Source organism: Oncorhynchus tshawytscha, linkage group LG24 (assembly GCF_018296145.1).
Source record: "Oncorhynchus tshawytscha isolate Ot180627B linkage group LG24, Otsh_v2.0, whole genome shotgun sequence".
NCBI lineage: Eukaryota > Metazoa > Chordata > Actinopteri > Salmoniformes > Salmonidae > Oncorhynchus > Oncorhynchus tshawytscha.
Window position 1 is genome coordinate 25,769,631 of NC_056452.1, and position 21,033 is coordinate 25,790,663.

Genomic DNA, 21,033 nt, shown 5'->3' on the forward strand with positions numbered 1-21,033 from the left:
CCTCAATCAAATGCCGACCGAATTACCTCCCAAGAAGATTCTCTTCGGTTATAGTCACAGCCGTGTTTATTCCCCCTCAAGCTGATACACCGACGGCCCTCAAAGAACTACACTGGACTTCATTCCAACTGGAAACCCATTATCCTGAAGCCATATTTATTGTAGCGGGGGATTTTAACAAAGCAAATTTGAGGAAAATGCGTCCAAAGTTCTACCAACACATTGACCGTGGTACTCGCTCGGAGAAAATATTGGACCACTGCTACTCAACTTTTTGAAAAGCTTACTAGGCCATCCCCTACCCTCCCTTCGGCAAATCTGATCACGACTCCATTTTGCTCCTCCCTTCCGAGCAGCTTAGAGGCTGCTGCCCTATATACTGTACATAGACTTGAAATCATTGGGGGGGTCAATTATCCAGCGGCAATTTTTATGAATTGTTCAGCAGTCTAATGGCTTGGGGGTAGAAGCCTTTGGGTCTTAGACTTGACACTCCAGTACCGCTTGCCGTGCGATAGCAGAGAAAACAGTCTATAACTTGGGTGACTGGAGTCTCTGACAATTTTATGGGCTTTCCTCTGACACCGCCTATTATATAGGTCCTGGATGCAGGAAGCTTGGCCCCAGTGATGTACTGGGCCGTTCGCACTACCCTCTGTAGCGCCTTACGGTCAGATGCCGAGCAGTTGACGTATCAGGCGGTGATGCAACCAGGATGCTCTCGATGGTGCAGCTGTAGAACCTTTTTAGGATCTGTCTTTGTTTTGTTTCATATCAGATATTTATTAAATATTCACTCCCTGTACTTGCTTCTCGTCTTCCAGCGTCTGTCCTGACATGCTGCCAGTAAGTTACTGTACATTTACAGGAAATGTTTTATAGTGTGTGTGCGCATGTGCGTGAGTGTGTGTGCTTGCGGGTGTGTGTGTGTGCACGTGGGTGTGTGTTGCTAGTCATTCAGAGGTGGGGAACGTAGGCCTGTATCAGTATCTGTTGCCGTGTGGGAGGAGGGAGGCAGGCTCTATTAGGATGGTTGCATGCAGATGGTTAATCGATAATGATGGATCAAAGTGCCGCATTGCTGTGTGTGTGCGTGCATGAGTGTGTGTGTGTGTGCGTGCATGAGTGTGTGTGTGTGTGCGTGCATGAGTGCGTGCATGAGTGTGTGTGTGTGTGTGCATGAGTGTGTGTGTGTGTGTGTGTGTGTGTGTGTGCATGAGTGTGTGTGTGTGTGTGCGTGCATCGCGGCGTGCGTGCATGAGTGTGTGTGTGTGCATGCATGAGTGTGTGTGTGTGTGTGCATGAGTGTGTGTGTGTGTGTGCGTGCATGAGTGCGTGCATGAGAGTGTGTGTGTGTGCGTGCATGAGTGCATGCATGAGTGTGTGTGTGTGTGTGTGTGTGTGGATGCCTCTCTGGTAACCCGGATTATGGAGCACAGCTGATATCTACACCTCCTCTTCTCTTTCATCTCGCCAGTTCACCTCCCCCCTTTTTACTCGTCTAGTATTGTATCCGTTCCTTCTTGTGATCCTGTTAAACTGCAGCTCTTCTTCCCTCGTAACTCCTCCAACCTTTATTCTGCCCGGCGTTCAGCAGATGATAACCTTCAATCTATACCTCCTTTTCCTTCCTCTTAACTCCCCTTGTATTGTAGTAGTGTGCAGACAGCTGTTAGATCTATTTGACGTTGTCTGTGTGGCATTACCTTTACCAATGGCTGATCAAATTCCCCACGTTGATTTTTACTTATGTGATTGTATGAAGTGATCTGAATGTCTTTATTTCATTGCCAAATGTGATGTTTAAAAATAACAAGAAAATAGATATATTCGTCTCTCTCTCTCTCTCTCTCTCTCTCTTGGTATGATACGTTGTAAACTCTCTCTCTCTCTCTCTCTTGGTATGATAGGTTGTAAACTCTCTCTCTCTCTCTCTCTTGGTTTGATACGTTGTAAACTCTCTCTCTCTCTCTCTTGGTATGATACGTTGTAAACTCTCTCTCTCTCTCTCTCTTGGTTTGATACGTTGTAAACTCTCTCTCTCTCTCTCTTGGTATGATACGTTGTAAACTCTCTCTCTCTCGCTTGGTATGATACGTTGTAAACTCTCTCTCTCTCTCTCTCTTGGTTTGATATGTTGTAAACTCTCTCTCTCTCGCTTGGTATGATACGTTGTAAACTCTCTCTCTCTCTCTCTTGGTATGATACGTTGTAAACTCTCTCTCTCTCTCTCTCTTGGTATGATACGTTGTAAACTCTCTCTCTCTCTCTCTCTCTTGGTTTGATATGTTGTAAACTCTCTCTCTCTCTTGGTTTGATATGTTGTAAACTCTTGGTATGATACGTTGTAAACTCTCTCTCTCTCTCTCTCTCTCTCTTTGGTTTGATATGTTGTAAACTCTCTCTCTCTCTTGGTTTGATATGTTGTAAACTCTTGGTATGATACGTTGTAAACTCTCTCTCTCTCTCTCTTGGTATGATACGTTGTAAACTCTCTCTCTCTCTCTTGGTTTGATATGTTGTAAACTCTCTCTCTCTCTTGGTTTGATATGTTGTAAACTCTTGGTATGATACGTTGTAAACTCTCTCTCTCTCTTTGGTATGATACGTTGTAAACTCTCTCTCTCTCTCTCTGGTTTGATACATTGTAAACTCTCTCTCTCTCTCTTGGTTTGATATGTTATAAACTCTCTCTCTCTCTCGGTTTGATACGTTGTAAACTCTCTCTCTCTCTGGGTTTGATATGTTGTAAACTCTTGGTATGATACGTTGTAAACTCTCTCTCTCTCTTGGTTTGATATGTTGTAAACTCTTGGTATGATACGTTGTAAACTCTCTCTCTCTCTTGGTATGATACGTTGTAAACTCTCTCTCTCTCTTGGTATGATATGTTGTAAACTCTCTCTCTCTCTCTCTTGGTATGATATGTTGTAAACTCTCTCTCTCTCTCTCTCTCTCTCTCTTGGTATGATATGTTGTAAACTCTCTCTCTCTCTTGGTTTGATATGTTGTAAACTCTTGGTATGATACGTTGTAAACTCTCTCTCTCTCTTGGTTTGATATGTTGTAAACTCTTGGTATGATACGTTGTAAACTCTCTCTCTCTCTCTTGGTATGATACGTTGTAAACTCTCTCTCTCTCTTGGTTTGATATGTTGTAAACTCTTGGTATGATACGTTGTAAACTCTCTCTCTCTCTCTCTTGGTTTGATATGTTGTAAACTCTCTCTCTCTCTCTCTCTTGGTATGATATGTTGTAAACTCTCTCTCTCTCTCTGGTATGATACGTTGTAAACTCTCTCTCTCTCTCTCTCTTGGTATGATATGTTGTAAACTCTCTCTCTCTCTCTTGGTTTGATACATTGTAAACTCTCTCTCTCTCTCTCTCTTGGTATGATACGTTGTAAACTCTTGGTATGATACGTTGTAAACTCTCTCTCTCTCTTGGTATGATACGTTGTAAACTCTCTCTCTCTCTCTCTCTCTCTCTCTCTCTCTCTCTCTTGGTATGATACGTTGTAAACTCTCTCTCTCTCTCTCTTGGTATGATACGTTGTAAACTCTCTCTCTCTCTCTTGGTATGATATGTTGTAAACTCTCTCTCTCTCTCTTGGTATGATACGTTGTAAACTCTCTCTCTCTCTCTTGGTTTGATATGTTGTAAACTCTCTCTCTCTCTTGGTATGATACGTTGTAAACTCTCTCTCTCTCTCTTGGTATGATACGTTGTAAACTCTCTCTCTCTCTCTCTCTCTCTCTCTCTCTTGGTATGATACGTTGTAAACTCTCTCTCTCTCTCTCTTGGTTTGATACGTTGTAAACTCTCTCTCTCTCTCTCTCTTGGTATGATACGTTGTAAACTCTCTCTCTCTCGGTTTGATACGTTGTAAACTCTCTCTCTCTCTCTCTCTTGGTATGATACGTTGTAAACTCTCTCTCTCTTGGTTTGATACGTTGTCAACTCTCTCTCTCTCTCCTGGTTTGATATGTTGTAAACTCTCTCTCTCTCTCCTGGTTTGATATGTTGTAAACTCTCTCTCTCTCTCCTGGTTTGATATGTTGTAAACTCTCTCTCTCTCTCTCTTGGTTTGATATGTTGTAAACTCTCTCTCTCTCTTTGGTTTGATATGTTGTAAACTCTCTCTCTCTCTTGGTTTGATATGTTGTAAACTCTTGGTATGATACGTTGTAAACTCTCTCTCTCTCTCTCTTTGGTATGATATGTTGTAAACTCTTGGTTTGATACGTTGTAAACTCTCTCTCTCTCTTCTTGGTTTGATATGTTGTAAACTCTTGGCATGATACGTTGTAAACTCTCTCTCTCTCTTGGTATGATACGTTGTAAACTCTTGGTATGATACGTTGTAAACTCTTGGTATGATACGTTGTAAACTCTTGGTTTGATACGTTGTAAACTCTCTCTCTCTCTCTGGTTTGATACGTTGTAAACTCTCTCTCTCTCTCTGGTTTGATATTGTAAACTCTCTCTCTCTCTCTCTGGTTTGATACATTGTAAACTCTCTCTCTCTCTCTTGGTTTGATATGTTATAAACTCTCTCTCTCTCTCTGGTTTGATATGTTGTAAACTCTCTCTCTCTCCTCTTGGTTTGATATGTTGTAAACTCTCTCTCTCTCGGTTTGATATGTTGTAAACTCTTGGTATGATACGTTGTAAACTCTCTCTCTCTCGGTTTGATATGTTGTAAACTCTTGGTATGATACGTTGTAAACTCTCTCTCTCTCTCTTGGTTTGATATGTTGTAAACTCTCTCTCTCTCGGTTTTGATATGTTATAAACTCTCTCTCTCTCTCTGGTTTGATATGTTGTAAACTCTCTCTCTCTCTTGGTTTGATATGTTATAAACTCTATCTCTCTCTTGGTTTGATATGTTGTAAACTCTCTCTCTCTCTCCTGGTTTGATATGTTGTAAACTCTCTCTCTCTCTCCTGGTTTGATATGTTGTAAACTCTCTCTCTCTCTCCTGGTTTGATATGTTGTAAACTCTCTCTCTCTCTCTTGGTTTGATATGTTGTAAACTCTCTCTCTCTCTCCTGGTTTGATATGTTGTAAACTCTCTCTCTCTCTCTTGGTTTGATATGTTGTAAACTCTCTCTCTCTCTCTCTCTCTCTGTCTTGGTTTGATATGTTGTAAACTCTCTCTCTCTCTCTCTGTTGGTTTGATATGTTGTAAACTCTCCATCTCTCTCTTGGTTTGATATGTTGTAAACTCTCTCTCTCTCTCTCTTGGTTTGATATGTTGTAAACTCTCTCTCTCGCTTGGTTTGATATGTTGTAAACTCTCTCCCTCTTGGTTTGTTGTGTGTGGAGTAGGTAGTGGTTGCTCTTAACCACTGATAAACGGTCAGATCTTATACCACCCTCGTAATGGTTAGGGTAGCATTGAGGGTAAGGTAATCTTATCCTAGATCTGTGGTGAGATGCAACTTTTACCTTGAGTGTTCTATGTGGTGAAGTGCTTCTCCCTGACTTCTATCTGACCTTTAAACTCCTGTCCCTGTGTGTGGTGGGTCGTGTGTGTGTGTGTGTACATTTGCTGCCGTACCATCTAGATCAGTCGTGTGGTGATATTCGGTCAGTTGTAAAGATACGTAGTTTATCTCGTCTTATTGAAATATGTCAAACATACTGTTTGGAAATGGCTCATTCTTTACTTAAAATTCACCTACAATAGATTTACAAGATCTATCAACCAGAGAGAACATCTCATGTACAACTAACATTTACCTTATTGGCACATTCAGTGACCCCTGACCCCAAAGTGTCACTCAAAAGATGAGTTGGCGTGTAAAAAAAGCACTATTAGTAGGCAATAGAATGATTTTAGCTAAGTGGAAATGAGAAAATCTCTTGATGATGATCATTTCAGTTGACCTGACACGTAAAGTGCTTTTCCTATTCCATCGCGTTGTGCCTTCTTAGTTACAGGGTTTCCCCAAACTCGGTCCTGGAGTTGCTGGGGCAAAACCCAAAATGTGCACCTGGGGGGTCCCCAGGACCGAGTTTGGGGGAACCCTGCCTTAATACACCTAAGCTTGTCCCATACTATCCTGCTTTTCTGTGCCACCGGGTCTGGGTCCAAACAGTGTTCTCTCTCAAATACGTTGGGTGCGCTTGGTTTAGCTCACCCAGCGCACCGGACGGGTTGGCACTCGCAGGACTACCCCAGTGGTTTCACTAAACCAAGCTCAGCTTAAGTATTTGAAAAGGATAAAAATACTATTTCTACCCAAGTCTGCACCTTAGAGGCTGCTGCCCTATATACATAGACATGGAATCACTGGCCACTTTAATAATGGAACACCAGTCACTTTAATAATGTTTAAATAATGATTACATACTGCTTTACTCGTCTCATATGTATACACTGTATTCTATTCTACCGTATTTTAGTCAATGCCACTCCTACATTGCTCAATCTAATATTTAGATATTTCTTAATTCCATTCTTTTACTTTTAGATGTGTGTGTGTGTTATTGTTGTGAATTGTTAGATATTACTGTACTGTTGGAGCTAGGAACACAAGCATTTCACTACATCCGCATTAACATCTGCTAAATATGTGTATGTGACAAATACAATTTGATTTGACCTCCCTTATATGGTTTCCATAGCTACTGTTCTGCACTATGAATATGCTCCTGAACTCTTTCCGTCCCCAGCATACCAAGAGGAGGTCTCTAGAGGTATGGATAAAGGCAGCTTTGAATGATGTTATTTCTTATTACTTAAAGAAGACATCAGATAAATCTGTGCTTATCCGTGCTAGCGACGTGACCACCCTTCTTCTCCTGTCCTCACGTCCAACAGTCTGAGGGACTACGGGGAGCTGATACATCAACTTTTTTTTTTTTTTTTTTTGTTACACAGAGAGAGATGATTACTTTAGTAGTTCCAATGGAACATTTGTAAAAATATATATATATATCAGGAAAATGTATTTTCCATTTCCATATTGACTATTTTTCACGTGATTTGTGGAGTCCAGGACATGGTGGTGAACATTATAATGATCTGCGAGGTCTAGAGAGACTTTGAGATCGGTGTAAATGTCAGAGAAACTCTGGCCTTGGAGGAACAGCTGTCATGTACGTATCTACCTCAAGCTCCTCATTCCTGCACATTGATCTGGTACTGGTACTTCCTGTATATAACTCCACAATGATCTGGTACTGGTAGTTCCTGTATATAGCTCCACATTGATCTGGTACTGGTACTCCCTGTATATAACTCCACAATGATCTGGTACTGGTAGTTCCTGTATAACTCCACATTGATCTGGTACTGGTACTTCCTGTATATAGCTCCACATTGATCTGGTACTGGTACTTCCTGTATATAGCTCCACATTGATCTGGTACTGGTACTTCCTGTATATAGCTCCACATTGATCTGGTACTGGTACTTCCTGTATATAACTCCACATTGATCTGGTACTGGTACTTCCTGAACATAGCTCCATTATTGTGTGTTTTAGTTGATTCCTCTGGTTTTAGTTACTATTTTATATTATTACTTTCCATCTCTGGATTGTTGGGAAAAGTTCGTAAGCAAGCATTTCACTGTATCGTCACCACCAGTTGTATTCGGTGCATATGATACATTTCATTTTATTCTCCCATAAAACCTCTTATAACGTGATAACACAGAGTCACCCAGGCAGACAATGATTCAGAATCCATCACATTGCTAAATGAGCAATTTATGAAGTGCACCTCACCCCACCTTCCCGCTCCTCCCCCCCATGCCCTTCGCCTCCTCCACACAGACCATCACCATAGATTGGCATTGATAGAGGCAAGTCAAGTGAACACTCAGCCTTAAATGCCTTTGGGTTATTGAGAGTGATGAGACGATGAGGATGGAATGCTCACCGACATTCTGGAACATCTTACTGGCTAATATTGCTGCCATTCTACAGGCATTTTCTACCTTTTTATTTAATGTACTGAATTGAACTACCTTTTATAAACAACATCTGTTTACCCCACTGACTTAATTATCCCATCAGTTGGCATAGTCTTCTGCCAGTTCATCTGGGTTACCATTATATATAACTTCCTAACCATTATCACTAGTGCCACAATTGGGTCGGATATAAGCTGTTGGGATGAGCAGAAGGCAGACACTGGATGTTCCATCCAGGGGTGAAGTAAAGTTTCCTCTGCTGCCGTACGGAGTGAAGCTGGGCTTTTATGGCAGTTAACATGTAGCGATTAAATGGTAACACTCTTTGTCGGTTGTTAAATGCCAAGTCCACAGTGTCTGTCAGGCCTGTGGTGCGACAAGGAGAACAAGTTAGGGATGAGTGGACAGGTGCAGGGAGAAAGGAAGGGGATAGTTGTTGGCGGTATTCGGATGCCAACAGAGCCAATGGGATAGAGAGACCCCTTCTGACACCCGTTGCCTCCCTCCAAGCCCATCAACAGCCCCCACACATCCTGCACCCCCTCCCCCTATGGGTACCCCCCCCAAAAAAGCCCCTCAACAGCCCCCACCCATCCTCCCTCCTGCCCTGATTGCTAACGGATGGAGCGTTCTCATGGACTGTCATTAATATTAACATTAACAGGAAGTTTAGAAGGATTCTTAAGTCCCAAGCTTTAACAAGGAGATATTTCATGGTGGTTTATGCATTACCAGGTGTTTATGCACTAATTATATTTAGTATTGATTTGATTTGATTTGATTTATTAGTGTTAAAGTCAATTTACCACTTGTCATCGACACTGCCGTTACCAACCGTTCTAGCATCACTACATGGTTCTGTGTGATAGGATAAGTCCTGCCATAGAAACGACAGGATAGTGAGTCATTGTTTGGCCATCTGGATGTTAGTATGCAGGCTCACAGAGGCGCTGTATCCCAGGATGGATCAGGTGTGGAAATACTGCAGATTAATATGATGCAATCTGTGCTTACAAGAAAAGAGATTATGTCAGATACCCTCTCGCAACCACATAAACCGGCATAAACCGGGTTTATCATCTTCTTTTGCTTGGAATGCCTAATACATGACTTGCATTTAACAGAAAAACAGCTGAGTCATCAAGATACAGACAAACAAAATACTAATTTTAGCTATTTAGATTGGAGACCTGGTAAACCTTTCAAGCTGTTTAGATTGGAGACCTGGTAAACCTTTCAAGCTGTTTAGATTGGAGACCTGGTAAACCTTTCAAGCTGTTTAGATTGGAGACCTGGTAAACCTTTCAAGCTGTTTAGATTGGAGACCTGGTAAACCTTTCAAGCTGTTTAGATTGGAGACCTGGTAAACCTATTTAGATTGGAGACCTGGTAAACCTTTCAAGCTGTTTAGATTGGAGACCTGGTAAACCTATTTAGATTGGAGACCTGGTAAACCTATTTAGATTGGAAACCTGGTAAACCTTTCAAGCTGTTTAGATTGGAGACCTGGTAAACCTATTTAGATTGGAGACCTGGTAAACCTATTTAGATTGGAGACCTGGTAAACCTTTCAAGCTATTTAGATTGGAGACCTGGTAGACCTATTTAGATTGGAAACCTGGTAAACCTATTTAGATTGGAGACCTGGTAAACCTGTCAAGATGTGTTAGTGTCAGTCAGGAATAATCAATCTACAGTGTAATTGCATGTTCAGTTCCAATACTTATCTCCTTCTCTCCTTATCAGATTTAGCTGGCAGAACCATTAACTGATACAGCTAAGAGGGAGGTGTCTTTAAATTGACTTAGCCTCTGCAGAGTCCCCAACAACCAGATGTTGTGGTTTTCATGGGGAATGGAAAGAGAGCCGACTTCAGCTTTTGGACGTCATCAAAGCAACGCTCCATCTTAATTCCTCCTCCACTTTTACTGGATTGGTTGAACAGTGCAGAAGGGAACCTCCCCCGACATATATTTTTCCTCTCGTCAAGACCAGTATATAGGGCGCCTAGTTTTAGGTGTTTATTTTACTCCAGCTATGTCAGGTTAACCTAACCCCTATCTAGCTACGTCAGGGTAACCTATCCCCTATCCAGCTACGTCAGGTTAACCTAACCCCCAGTGTGGAGACCATCACTCATTCATATATCCTTATGTACATATTCTTTATCCCCTTACACTGTGTATAAGACAGTAGTTTTTTGGAATTGTTAGTTAGATTACTTGTTCGTTATTACTGCATTGTCGGAACTAGAAGCACAAGCATTTCGCTACACTCGCATTAACATCTGCTAACCATGTGTATGTGACAAATAAAATTTGATTTGATTTGATTTGATTAGCTACGTCAGGTTAACCTAACCCCTATCTAGCTACGTCAGGTTAACCTATCCCCTATCTAGCTACATCACGTTAACCTATCCCCTATCCAGCTACGTCAGGTTAACCTATCCCCTATCCAGCTACGTCAGGTTAACCTAACCCCTATCTAGCTACGTCAGGTTAACCTAACCCCTATCTAGCTACCAGGTTAACCTATCCCCTATCTAGCTACGTCAGGTTAACCTACCCCTATCCAGCTACGTCAGGTTAACCTATCCCCTATCTAGCTACGTCAGGTTAACCTAACCCCTATCCAGCTACGTCAGGTTAACCTATCCCCTATCCAGCTACGTCAGGTTAACCTAACCCCTATCCAGCTACGTCAGGTTAACCTATCCCCTATCCAACTAGTTCAGTCAGTAACTAGATCATATTCCCTCCACTCTCACTCACTCTACACCAACGATAGGGATCTTATGTCAATACATCCATCACTTCCCACCCTGCCCTCCCCCTCCTCCTCCTCTCCCCTGGTCAATAACAAACCCATTTCTGGATCTCCTCCAGAGAGGAGTTTGCACCATAGGCCCGAAACGGATGACAGAGCACTGGGTGTTTAAGCCTGATACCCAGCCTCTGGGCTCCAGGGGTGGTGGTGTGTGTGTGTGTGTGTGTGTGTGTGTGTGTGTGTGTGTGTGTGTGTGTGTGTTTGTGTGTGTGTGTGTGTGTGTGTGTGTGTGTGTGTGTGTGTTTGTGTGTGTGTGTGTGTGTGTGTGTGTGTGTGTGTGTGTGTGTGTGTGTGTGTGTGTGTGTGTGTGTGTGTGTGTGTGTGTGTGTGTGTGTGTGTGTGTGTGTGTGTGTGTGTGTGTGTGTGTGTGTGTGTGTGTGTGTGTGTGTGTGCATGCTCATGTGTTGTCTCTCTCCAACACAGCTAATTGGTCACCTGATTGCAGTGGGATCAATGAACGACCAGTGCAGGGGCTCTCAGCTCAGCAGGACTCCTCTCTGTCTGTCTATGGGGCTCTCTACAGTACTGTCTCTATCTATTTCTCTATGGAGGTCTCAAAGCTCTCTCTCTCTGGGCACTGACAGTGTGGGGCCAAGCCTGAAGTTAAAGGTGTAATTGGGGTGTCAGTCCTGTGTGTGGATTAACTACGAAGAGTGACTGGAAAGTGTTTTGGTTTTACAGCTAGAGAACAATATCATTACAGTAGAAATCAAGCTTGGCATCTGTTTCCGTGTTTGATAATATCCAAGAACATTAATCACATTCATATATTCAGAAAACCCTGCCCTCGCGTCTGTGACTTTTTCGCAAACATTCTCTCTCTCCAAAAACCAAACTATGACGTCAACTGTCAAACTATACTTTATAGAAATTAAATACGCTCATACAGATGTATGGTCTTAATTTGATCACTCTTTTGTCGCTAATTTTTTGCCTGTACTGCAGGACATGCAAACGTGTAGTGTATTTGAGATTTAAAAAGGTTTATAAAGTTTGTAATTTCCACTTTTCCACTTGATTTGTCCTAAGGAAAAATGTATCAACCCCTACTAAAATGTCCATTAATTAGAATCCACATAATAATTTTCACTTTTCTTGTTGCTGCATTTTATTTTACTGCTGTAGCAAACTGGCCCAAATTAAGATTCTACATCTGTACACACCCACCGCGCATGTACTCTGATGACACATTCCATCTTTTAAAATAAATATTGAAACCCGTGTGAGTGAGTTCCTCTCCACCGTCTCAGCTCTGTGAAAGATTTAAAATGGAGTGTTACAGCAGTGGACTCTGTATTCATTTTGAAACAGGCACAACAGCACACAGCCAAGTCAACGTGTCTCAATGGCATTTTGCATCGTTTTTTTTTTTTGATCTCTCACACACACACACACACACACAGACACACAGACACACAGACACACAGACACACAGACACACACACACACACACACAGACACAGACACACAGACACACAGACACACAGACACACAGACACACAGACACACAGACACAGACACACAGACACACACACAGACACAGACACAGACACACACAGACACACACACACACACACACACACACACACACACACACACGCAAGGACAAGGGCATTCATCTCCCATGTCAGTGTGTATGTGAATATTACATGTCAGTGTGTGTCTGAATATTGCATGTCAGTGTGTGAATATTGTTTTACAGGGTAACGGCTACATTACGACGGGACTGAGGAGTCTCCACCTCTCCATCCTTCCCCATTTTTCATCCTTCCTCTCTTTTTATCTCATTACCGTTTTTGTCTCCATCTTCTGTCAATCATTCTATCCATGTGCTTGGATAGAGGGCGTTAAAGGGATGCTCTACATCTGAATATATACGCGTGTCAGTTGTTTTTTATATCCCCCTGAAAAAAAGGTATTTCATGGTGCTAATCTTTCTTATTCATTTGGAGTTGAAGCCTGTAGATCACGCTTAAATTCCTAAGTCTGGATCAACGTAACAGACAGCATTGAAAATGAACTAAGCTTGATTTAATTTAAAGACCACTTTTGAGGTATGGAAACATCTGACAAATGTTCATTTTAGGGTGAACCAACCCTTTAATGATGCCGTCACTAGATCTCCCCTTGTATCCCTTTAATGATGCCGCCACTAGATCTCCCCTTGTATCCCTTTAATGATGCAGCCACTAGATCTCCCCTTGTATCCCTTTAATGATGCCGCCACTAGATCTCCCCCCTTTAATGATGCCGCCACTAGATCTCCTTGTATCCCTTTAATGATAGATCTCGCCACTAGATCTCCCCCCTTTAATTATACCGCCACTAGATCTCCCCTTGTATCCCTTTAATGATGCCGATGCACTAGATCTCCCCTTGTATCCCTTTATTTATACCGTCACTAGATCTCCCCTTTAATGATGCCGTCACTAGATCTCCCCTTGTATCCCTTTAATTATACCGCCACTAGATCTCCCCTTTAATGATGCTGCCACTAGATCTCCCCTTTAATGATGCCGCCACTAGATCTCCCCTTGTATCCCTTTAATTATAGATCTCCCCTTGCCAATGATGCTAGATCTCCCCTTTAATGATGCCGCCACTTCTCCCCTTGTATCCCTTTAATGATGATAGATCTCCCCTTGTATCCCTTTAATTATGCCGCCACTAGATCTCCCCTTTAATGATGCCGCCACTAGATCTCCCCCCTTTAATTATCCCCACTAGATCTCCCCTTTAATGATGCTGCCACTAGATCTCCCCTTTAATGATGCCGCCACTAGATCTCCCCTTGTATCCCTCTTTCCCCTTGATGCTGCCAATGATGCCGCCACTAGATCTCCCCTTGTATCCCTTTAATGATGCCGCCACTAGATCTCCCCTTGTATCCCTTTAATGATGCCGTCACTAGATCTCCCCTTGTATCCCTTTAATGATGCCGTCACTAGATCTCCCCTTGTATCCCTTTAATGATGCCGTCACTAGATCTCCCATTGTATCCCTTTAATGATGCCGTCACTAGATCTCCCCTTGTATCCCTTTAATGATGCCGCCACTAGATCTCCCCTTGTATCCCTTTAATGATGCCGTCACTAGATCTCCCCTTGTATCCCTTTAATGATGCCGTCACTAGATCTCCCCTTGTATCCCTTTAATGATGCCATCACTAGATCTCCCATTGTATCCCTTTAATAATACCGCCACTAGATCTCCCCTGGTATTAAACCATGTCATTACTTTTGATCAGATACAATATCTGATATGCTTATCACGTTGAATGATCGTCTCCATTGCTGTTTTCACAGGTACCCACCAGCACAACTACAACCATGTGGTTCTAGGTAGCCCAACACGCACCCATAATGGTAAGGACAGCTAACAGCACTGCACCCAGACACAGGGTTATGTTACAGTATCCACTGCAGGATAGGCTACGACAGAGAATTCATGCCCAGTACGTTACTTAGTGTGGATATTGAAAACAGAGCCACCGAGTTATTTATACAAAGACAAATGGCCATTCTCCTGAAAAATCAAGCCCCGGTTTTGGGAATTCACTTTAAAACACTCTTTATACTGTACAGTATGCTACTAATGATACCAGCCTGCTCATCGATCTCTCCACATACATTCTCTTATATCAATTTTTTTTTTTATTAACAATAGAATCATAGAAGTGTTACATTTCATAACTATGACAATGTATTCCTTTAAACAGAGCGAATGAAAAGCCATTTAACCTCGGCCTAGCCTCTGTCTATCACCTGCTAAAGGGAAATACGATTGGCTGGACATCAAGCTAGTAGCATCCTGTTAAATCAAATCACATTTTATTTGTCACATACACATGGTTAGCAGATGTTAATGCGAGTGTAGCGAAATGCTTGTGAAAAAATAAGATGACCTGGTGGTGAGCTGACGCTGCTCTTATATTCAGTAGTTCTTCTCGACTGTATGTAATGAAACCTAAGATGACCTGGGGTACTAATGTAAGAAATAACACCTAAAAAACAAAACACTGCATAGTTTCCTAGGAACGCGAAGCGAGACGGCCATCTCTGTCGGCGCCGGAAGTTTTAAGGTCAGGGCATCTCGGCTATATGGTTCTACCACAGAAACAGGTTCCTCCTGAGATGATTGACCCTGTCATTATAAGATTCTATTCTAACCTTCTGCTCTCGCTGAGGATATCAGCCCCGGTTTCATTACAAATGGAATTTAGGGATTTTCTGCTACCAATTATCTCTATTCATTCACAAGAGCCGGGTTTAGGGGCTGATGGAGAGATATAAGGAAGCTGGTTTCACAAGGACAAAGGGTGAGAAGAGGACAAGGAAGAAAGAAAAGGAGAGATAATCCACTGCCTTTGTATTTGTTTAACATTGGATTGGCCTCTTTGGCTTGTATTCTGATGTTCAAGTGTTGGCTCAACCCTGCGTGGAAGCCTCTCCCCTCTAGGACTTCCGCTGGGTTTTAAGGAGATGCTGTAGTCGCAATACTTCTCTTCGTGTGTGACAATTCAACGTATGATCCATGAAGAACTCCCTGTGAAATCTATGGGAAACAATAGAAATTCATTCCATCAAAACACATCAAAAGGCACACACTTCAATCACAAGCCACATAAAAAGGGCTTGTTGTACCAATGTGCCATGTTGCTTAGAAACACTGCAACCTGTGCTGTCCTCCATGAAGCAACTACTGGCTTTCTGCCAATCAAAAAGGGGATTACAAAAAAAACCCATATTCATTCATAAGGTTCATTATAACTGTATTTAAAGGCACATTAGATAATTGGTCTGTTCCAAATACATGCAAGCTATAGACATCATTAGTTTATTCCTGGACTTATAGTAATGAATGAGGAGTGTGTTGGCTGATTGTTGGCTGGGTGTGTGTTGGCTGGGTGTGTGTTGGCTGGGTGTGTGTTGGTGCGGTGTGTGTTGGCTGGGTGTGTGTTGGTTAGGTGTGTGTTGGTGGGGAGTGTGTTGGCTGGGTGTGTGCTGGTTAGGTGTGTGTTGGTGTGGTGTGTGTTGGCTGGGTGTGTGTTGGCTGGGTGTGTGTTGGCTGGGTGTGTGCTGGTTAGGGGTGTGTTGGTGCGGTGTGTGTCGGCTGGGTGTGTGTTGGCTGGGTGTGTGCTGGTTAGGTGTGTGTTGGTGGGTGTGTGTTGGCTGGGTGTGTATTGGTTAGGTGTGTGCTGGTTAGGTGTGTGTTGGTGGGTGTGTGTTGGCTGGGTGTGTATTGGTTAGGTGTGTGTTGGTTAGGTGTGTGTTGGTGCGGTGTGTGTTGGCTGGGTGTGTATTGGTTAGGTGTGTGTTGGTTAGGTGTGTGTTGGCTGGGTTTGGTCAGAATGCTGTTTCACATCATCAACATGTTTCTGAACTGTCTGTTTTTCACTTGGGTGGGGTAGCTCACCGATCATTGAGACGTGGTAAGTCACACACACACACGCACGTATACACACATAGTCTTATTCACACAGAAATCAACATAATTGTACTCGCATTCAAACACACCCTTCCATTCAAACACACCCTTCCATTCAAACACACCCTTCCATTCAAACACACCCTTCCTCACACTCGTCCACCCTTCAGCCGTTGTACCTTCCCCAGTACACATTCCTCAGTCGTAATGTGCCTGGTGATTCAGCAGTGTGTTTCTGATTCTGGAGGTAGCTAACAGCATGTCACATTGTCTATTTTCTCTGTGTTGAGAGAGTATGGATAGTGTTGCCCTCGCGAAACTCCTCCCATCTGGCCTTTTTATGTCCCTCTCTCTCTTCATCTCTATATTATTCCACCCTCTTGACTATTTCTCTCTCTTTTTGCTTTCCCTCCTTCCCTCTCTTCTCCTACCCCACCATCCCCTTCCCTCCTTCCCTCTCTTCCCCTTCTCTCCCCCTCTCCATCCCCTTCTCTCCTTTCCCTCTCTTCTCCTACCCCACCATCCCCTTCTCTCCTTCCCTCTCTTCTCCTACCCCCCTTCTCTCCTTCCCTCTCTTCTCCTACCCCATCCCCTTCTCTCCTTCCCTCTCTTCTCCTACCCCACCATCCCCTTCCCTCCTTCCCTCTCTTCTCTTTCCCCTTCCCTCTCTCTCCTACCCCACCATCCCCACCATCCTTCTCTCCTTCCCTCTCTTCTCCTACCCCTCTCTTCTCCTACCCCACCATCCCCTTCTCTCCTTCCCTCTCTTCTTCTCTCTACCCCACCATCCCCTTCCCTCTCTTCTCCTTTTCTCCCCCCACCATCCCCTTCCCTCCTTCCCTCTCTTCTCCTACCCCACCATCCCCTTCCTTCCCTCTCTTCTCCTACCCCACCATCCCCCCTCTCTTCTCTCTCCTTCCCTACCCCACCATCCCCTTCCCTCCTTCCCTCTCTTCTCCCCACCATCCCCTTCCCTCTCTTCTCCTTCCCCTTCTCTCCTTCCCTCCCCCTCCTACCCACCATCTCCTTCCTCCTTCCCTCTCTTCTCCTACCCCACCATCCCCTTCCTCCTTCCCTCTCTTCTCCTACCCCACCATCCCCTTCTCTCCTTCCCTCTCTTCTCCTACCCCACCATCCCCTTCTCTCCTTCCCTCTCTTCTCCTACCCCACCATCCCCTTCTCTCCTTCCCTCTCTTCTCCTACCCCACCATCCCCTTCTCTCCTTCCATCTGTATCTTCTCATTCTCTCCTCTTTTTTTCTCATTCCTCTCTCACTTTATCACTGGAGCCTGGACATGAGCCGCACCCTGCTGCCCACTTCTCTGCTGCTCTGCATGACAGACTCACAGCCCACAGGAGAGAGAGAGAGACAGAGATGGGGAGGGATGGAGAGAAAAGAGAGGGAGGGATAGATAGAGGGGGAAAGAGCAGGAACTAGGAGAGAGAAGGAGAGAGAGAAAGAGAGAGAAACTGAAGAGGGGAGTTTGAGAAAAAAAAGGGTGAAGATAAAGGTCCACAGTCCCAGTTTTCCCATCTCTCTCTCTCTCTGGATCACATTATATCAGTCAGACAAGCGTGTCGCTGCCCTGTCCTAGGCCTCTCCCCATTTCACCACTCCTCAAATGACAGCACACAAACTGTCACAGTCAGGGTCACTGTGAAGCAGACATCTGTTGTTTGGTCTGGTGTTGTTTTGGGGCCATTGTCACCTCTCCTGTCACACCCTTTACCTACTGTACCAGTCAAATGCTCCCAGAGTGCCTCTTAACCCACATCCCCTAGCCCATCTCCTACTTTCAACTCCCCCCTCCCCCCACACAGACTCTACCAAACACTCCCTAAACAAGTTCCTGTCAGATGACCACCTCCCCTCCCTCTCGTACCTTCCTCAGCAGAGGTGCTCTACCATCGTTGCCTTTGGTCTGACGCCGTATATTTTTTTTAGGAAAACATTCCCCCCCCTCTTGTTTGTTTTGCTGTGTCTCCCCAGAGAACACTAGGATGAGTGGCATCCTGACCTCACAGACGGAGCCATACGACCTGTCCTCCTCGCGCTCCTTCCAGAGCCTGTCCCACCTACCGCCCACCTACGAGGCCGCCGTCAAGGCCGACCTCAACAGATACTCCTCCCTCAAGAGACTGAGTAGGTCCCGACCACAGCACAGTTCACCATTAGCAGTAATGCTGACAGAGCTGCCACTGTCTCTTTTTAAATGTTCTGCATGTTAAAAATGATACTGCATAAGTTAGGGCCTGATCTGGCATGTTAAAAATGATACTGCAATAAGTTACGGCCTGATCTGGCATGTTAAAACTCTGCATTCGTTACTCGGCTCGTTTCTCGACTGGCAAACGTTCATGAGGGATTACACCATATGACCCTAAAGATGCAATGACACGATACTTTCTCCTGAAAGGGTCATACTATTCATTAGAAGTGCACCAGCGTTCACGACCTTTCCAGAAAGCCTCGACTCTCGAAGGCATAAACAGCGTCTGAATGAGAGGCCACAGAAAATTTAAAAAATGACATGTCATCCACTCTCCTCCGCAACGTCCGACAAGTCACCGCTTCTTGAAAACCATATACGCCACACGCTCACCATCTCCCCTTAAACATTTATCTAGAGAGAAGCAGCAATAGCATCAGCCACCATTTCTTTTAGAGTGTTTAACCACATTAAGCTCTGATCTGCGCTCTAGCAGCCGCTCTGTATTGATTCAGTGTCCTACACTGGCTTCTGCAGCCGAATGAGGACTCATGTCATCATATTCCAGAAGTGTAATGCAAATATTCCTTAAGGCTTGTGTAATCGCATCATGGCTGTCCTGTACTTCACTGTTGGCACGGGAACAAAGGGAGGCATATGAATCTATGGTGCAGGCTACAACTCAAAGTCGGTGCTACTAAAACTCCTGTCAGGGGATTTTTATTCAGTCAGCACACACACACACACACACACACACACACACACACACACACACACACACACACACACACACACACAAAACACTTCAGTCAAAAACACCTACCGAGCTCACATGGTGTTTCACTAAACGTTTAACAAAGTAAAGGACCTGAGTCTACAACCGATCTCATCAGCCATCTCTAGACTGGGTCACCATCGTTATACTGATCTCATCAGCCATCTCTAGACTGGGTCACCATCGTTATACTGATCCTGTCAGCCATCTCTAGACAGGGTCACCATCGTTATACTGATCTCATCAGCCATCTCTAGACTGGGTCACCATCGTTATACTGATCTCATCAGCCATCTCTAGACTGGGTCACCATCATTATACTGATCTCATCAGCCATCTCTAGACTGGGTCACCATCATTATACTGATCTCATCAGCCATCTCTAGACTGGGTCACCATCATTATACTGATCTCATCAGCCATCTCTAGACTGGGTCACCATCATTATACTGATCTCATCAGCCATCTCTAGACTGGGTCACCATCATTATACTGATCTCATCAGCCATCTCTAGATCTCATCAGGGTCACCATCATTATACTGATCTCATCAGCCATCTCTAGACTGGGTCACCATCATTATACTGATCTCATCAGCCATCTCTAGACTGGGTCACCATCATTTGATACAGCCATGATCTCATCAGCTCATCTCTCTAGACTGGGTCACCATCATTATACTGATCTCATCAGCAGACTGGGTCACCATCTCTGAGACTGGGTCACCATCATTATACTGATCTCATCAGCCATCTCTAGACTGGGTCACCATCATTATACTGATCTCATCAGCAATCTCTAGACTGGGTCACCATCATTATACTGATCTCATCAGCCATCTCATCAGATCTTATAGACAGCCATCTCTAGACTGGTCACCATCATTATACTGATCCTGTCAGCCATCTCTATCTCATCAGCCATCTCTAGACTGGGTCACCATCGATTATACTGATCTCATCAGCCATCTCTAGACTGGGTCACCATCATTATACTGATCTCATCAGCCATCTCTAGACTGGGTCACCATCATTATACTGATCTCATCAGCCATCTCTAGACTGGGTCACCATCATTATACTGATCATCAGCCATCAGCCATCTCTAGCCATCTCTAGAGTGGGTCACCATCGTTATACTGATCTCAACAGCCATCTCTAGACTGGGTCACCATCATTATACTGATCTCAACAGCCATCTCTAGACTGGGTCACCATCATTATACTGATCCTGTCGGCCATCTCTAGACTGGGTCACCATCATTATACTGATCTCATCAGCAATCTCTAGACTGGGTCACCATCATTATACTGATCTCAACAGCCATCTCTAGACTGGGTCACCATCGTTATACTGATCTCATCAGCCATCTCTAGACTGGGTCACCATCATTATACTGATCTCATCAGCCATCTCTAGACTGGGTCACCATCATTATACTGATCTCATCAGCCATCTCTAGACTGGGTCACCATCATTATACTGATCTCATCAGCAATCTCTAGACTGGGTCACCATCATTATACTGATCTCATCAGCCATCTCTAGACTGGGTCACCATCATTATACTGATCATGTCAGCCATCTCTAGAGTGGGTCACCATCGTTATACTGATCTCATCAGCCATCTCTAGACTGGGTCACCATCATTATACTGATCTCATCAGCCATCTCTAGACTGGGTCACCATCATTATACTGATCTCATCAGCCATCTCTAGAGTGGGTCACCATCGTTATACTGATCTCAACAGCCATCTCTAGACTGGGTCACCATCATTATACTGATCTCAACAGCCATCTCTAGACTGGGTCACCATCATTATACTGATCCTGTCAGCCATTTCTAGACTGGGTCACCATCA

At 43.9% G+C, this 21,033-nt stretch overlaps 1 protein-coding gene across 3 annotated transcripts in view; it reads left to right on the plus strand.

The window, feature by feature from the left end:
* Positions 1–21,033, plus strand: part of LOC112223367 (protein shisa-6-like) — a 122,776-nt gene that overhangs the window by 92,442 nt on the left and 9,301 nt on the right. For 2 of the 3 annotated variants that reach the window (XM_042305582.1, XM_042305583.1), the window contains exons 5-7: positions 14,063–14,122; positions 16,168–16,188; positions 18,175–18,327. In XM_042305582.1, coding sequence (XP_042161516.1) covers positions 14,063–14,122; positions 16,168–16,188; positions 18,175–18,327 — 234 coding nt within the window. The remainder of the gene's footprint in view (positions 1–14,062; positions 14,123–16,167; positions 16,189–18,174; positions 18,328–21,033) is intronic. The other variant, XM_042305584.1, reaches the window with a different exon arrangement.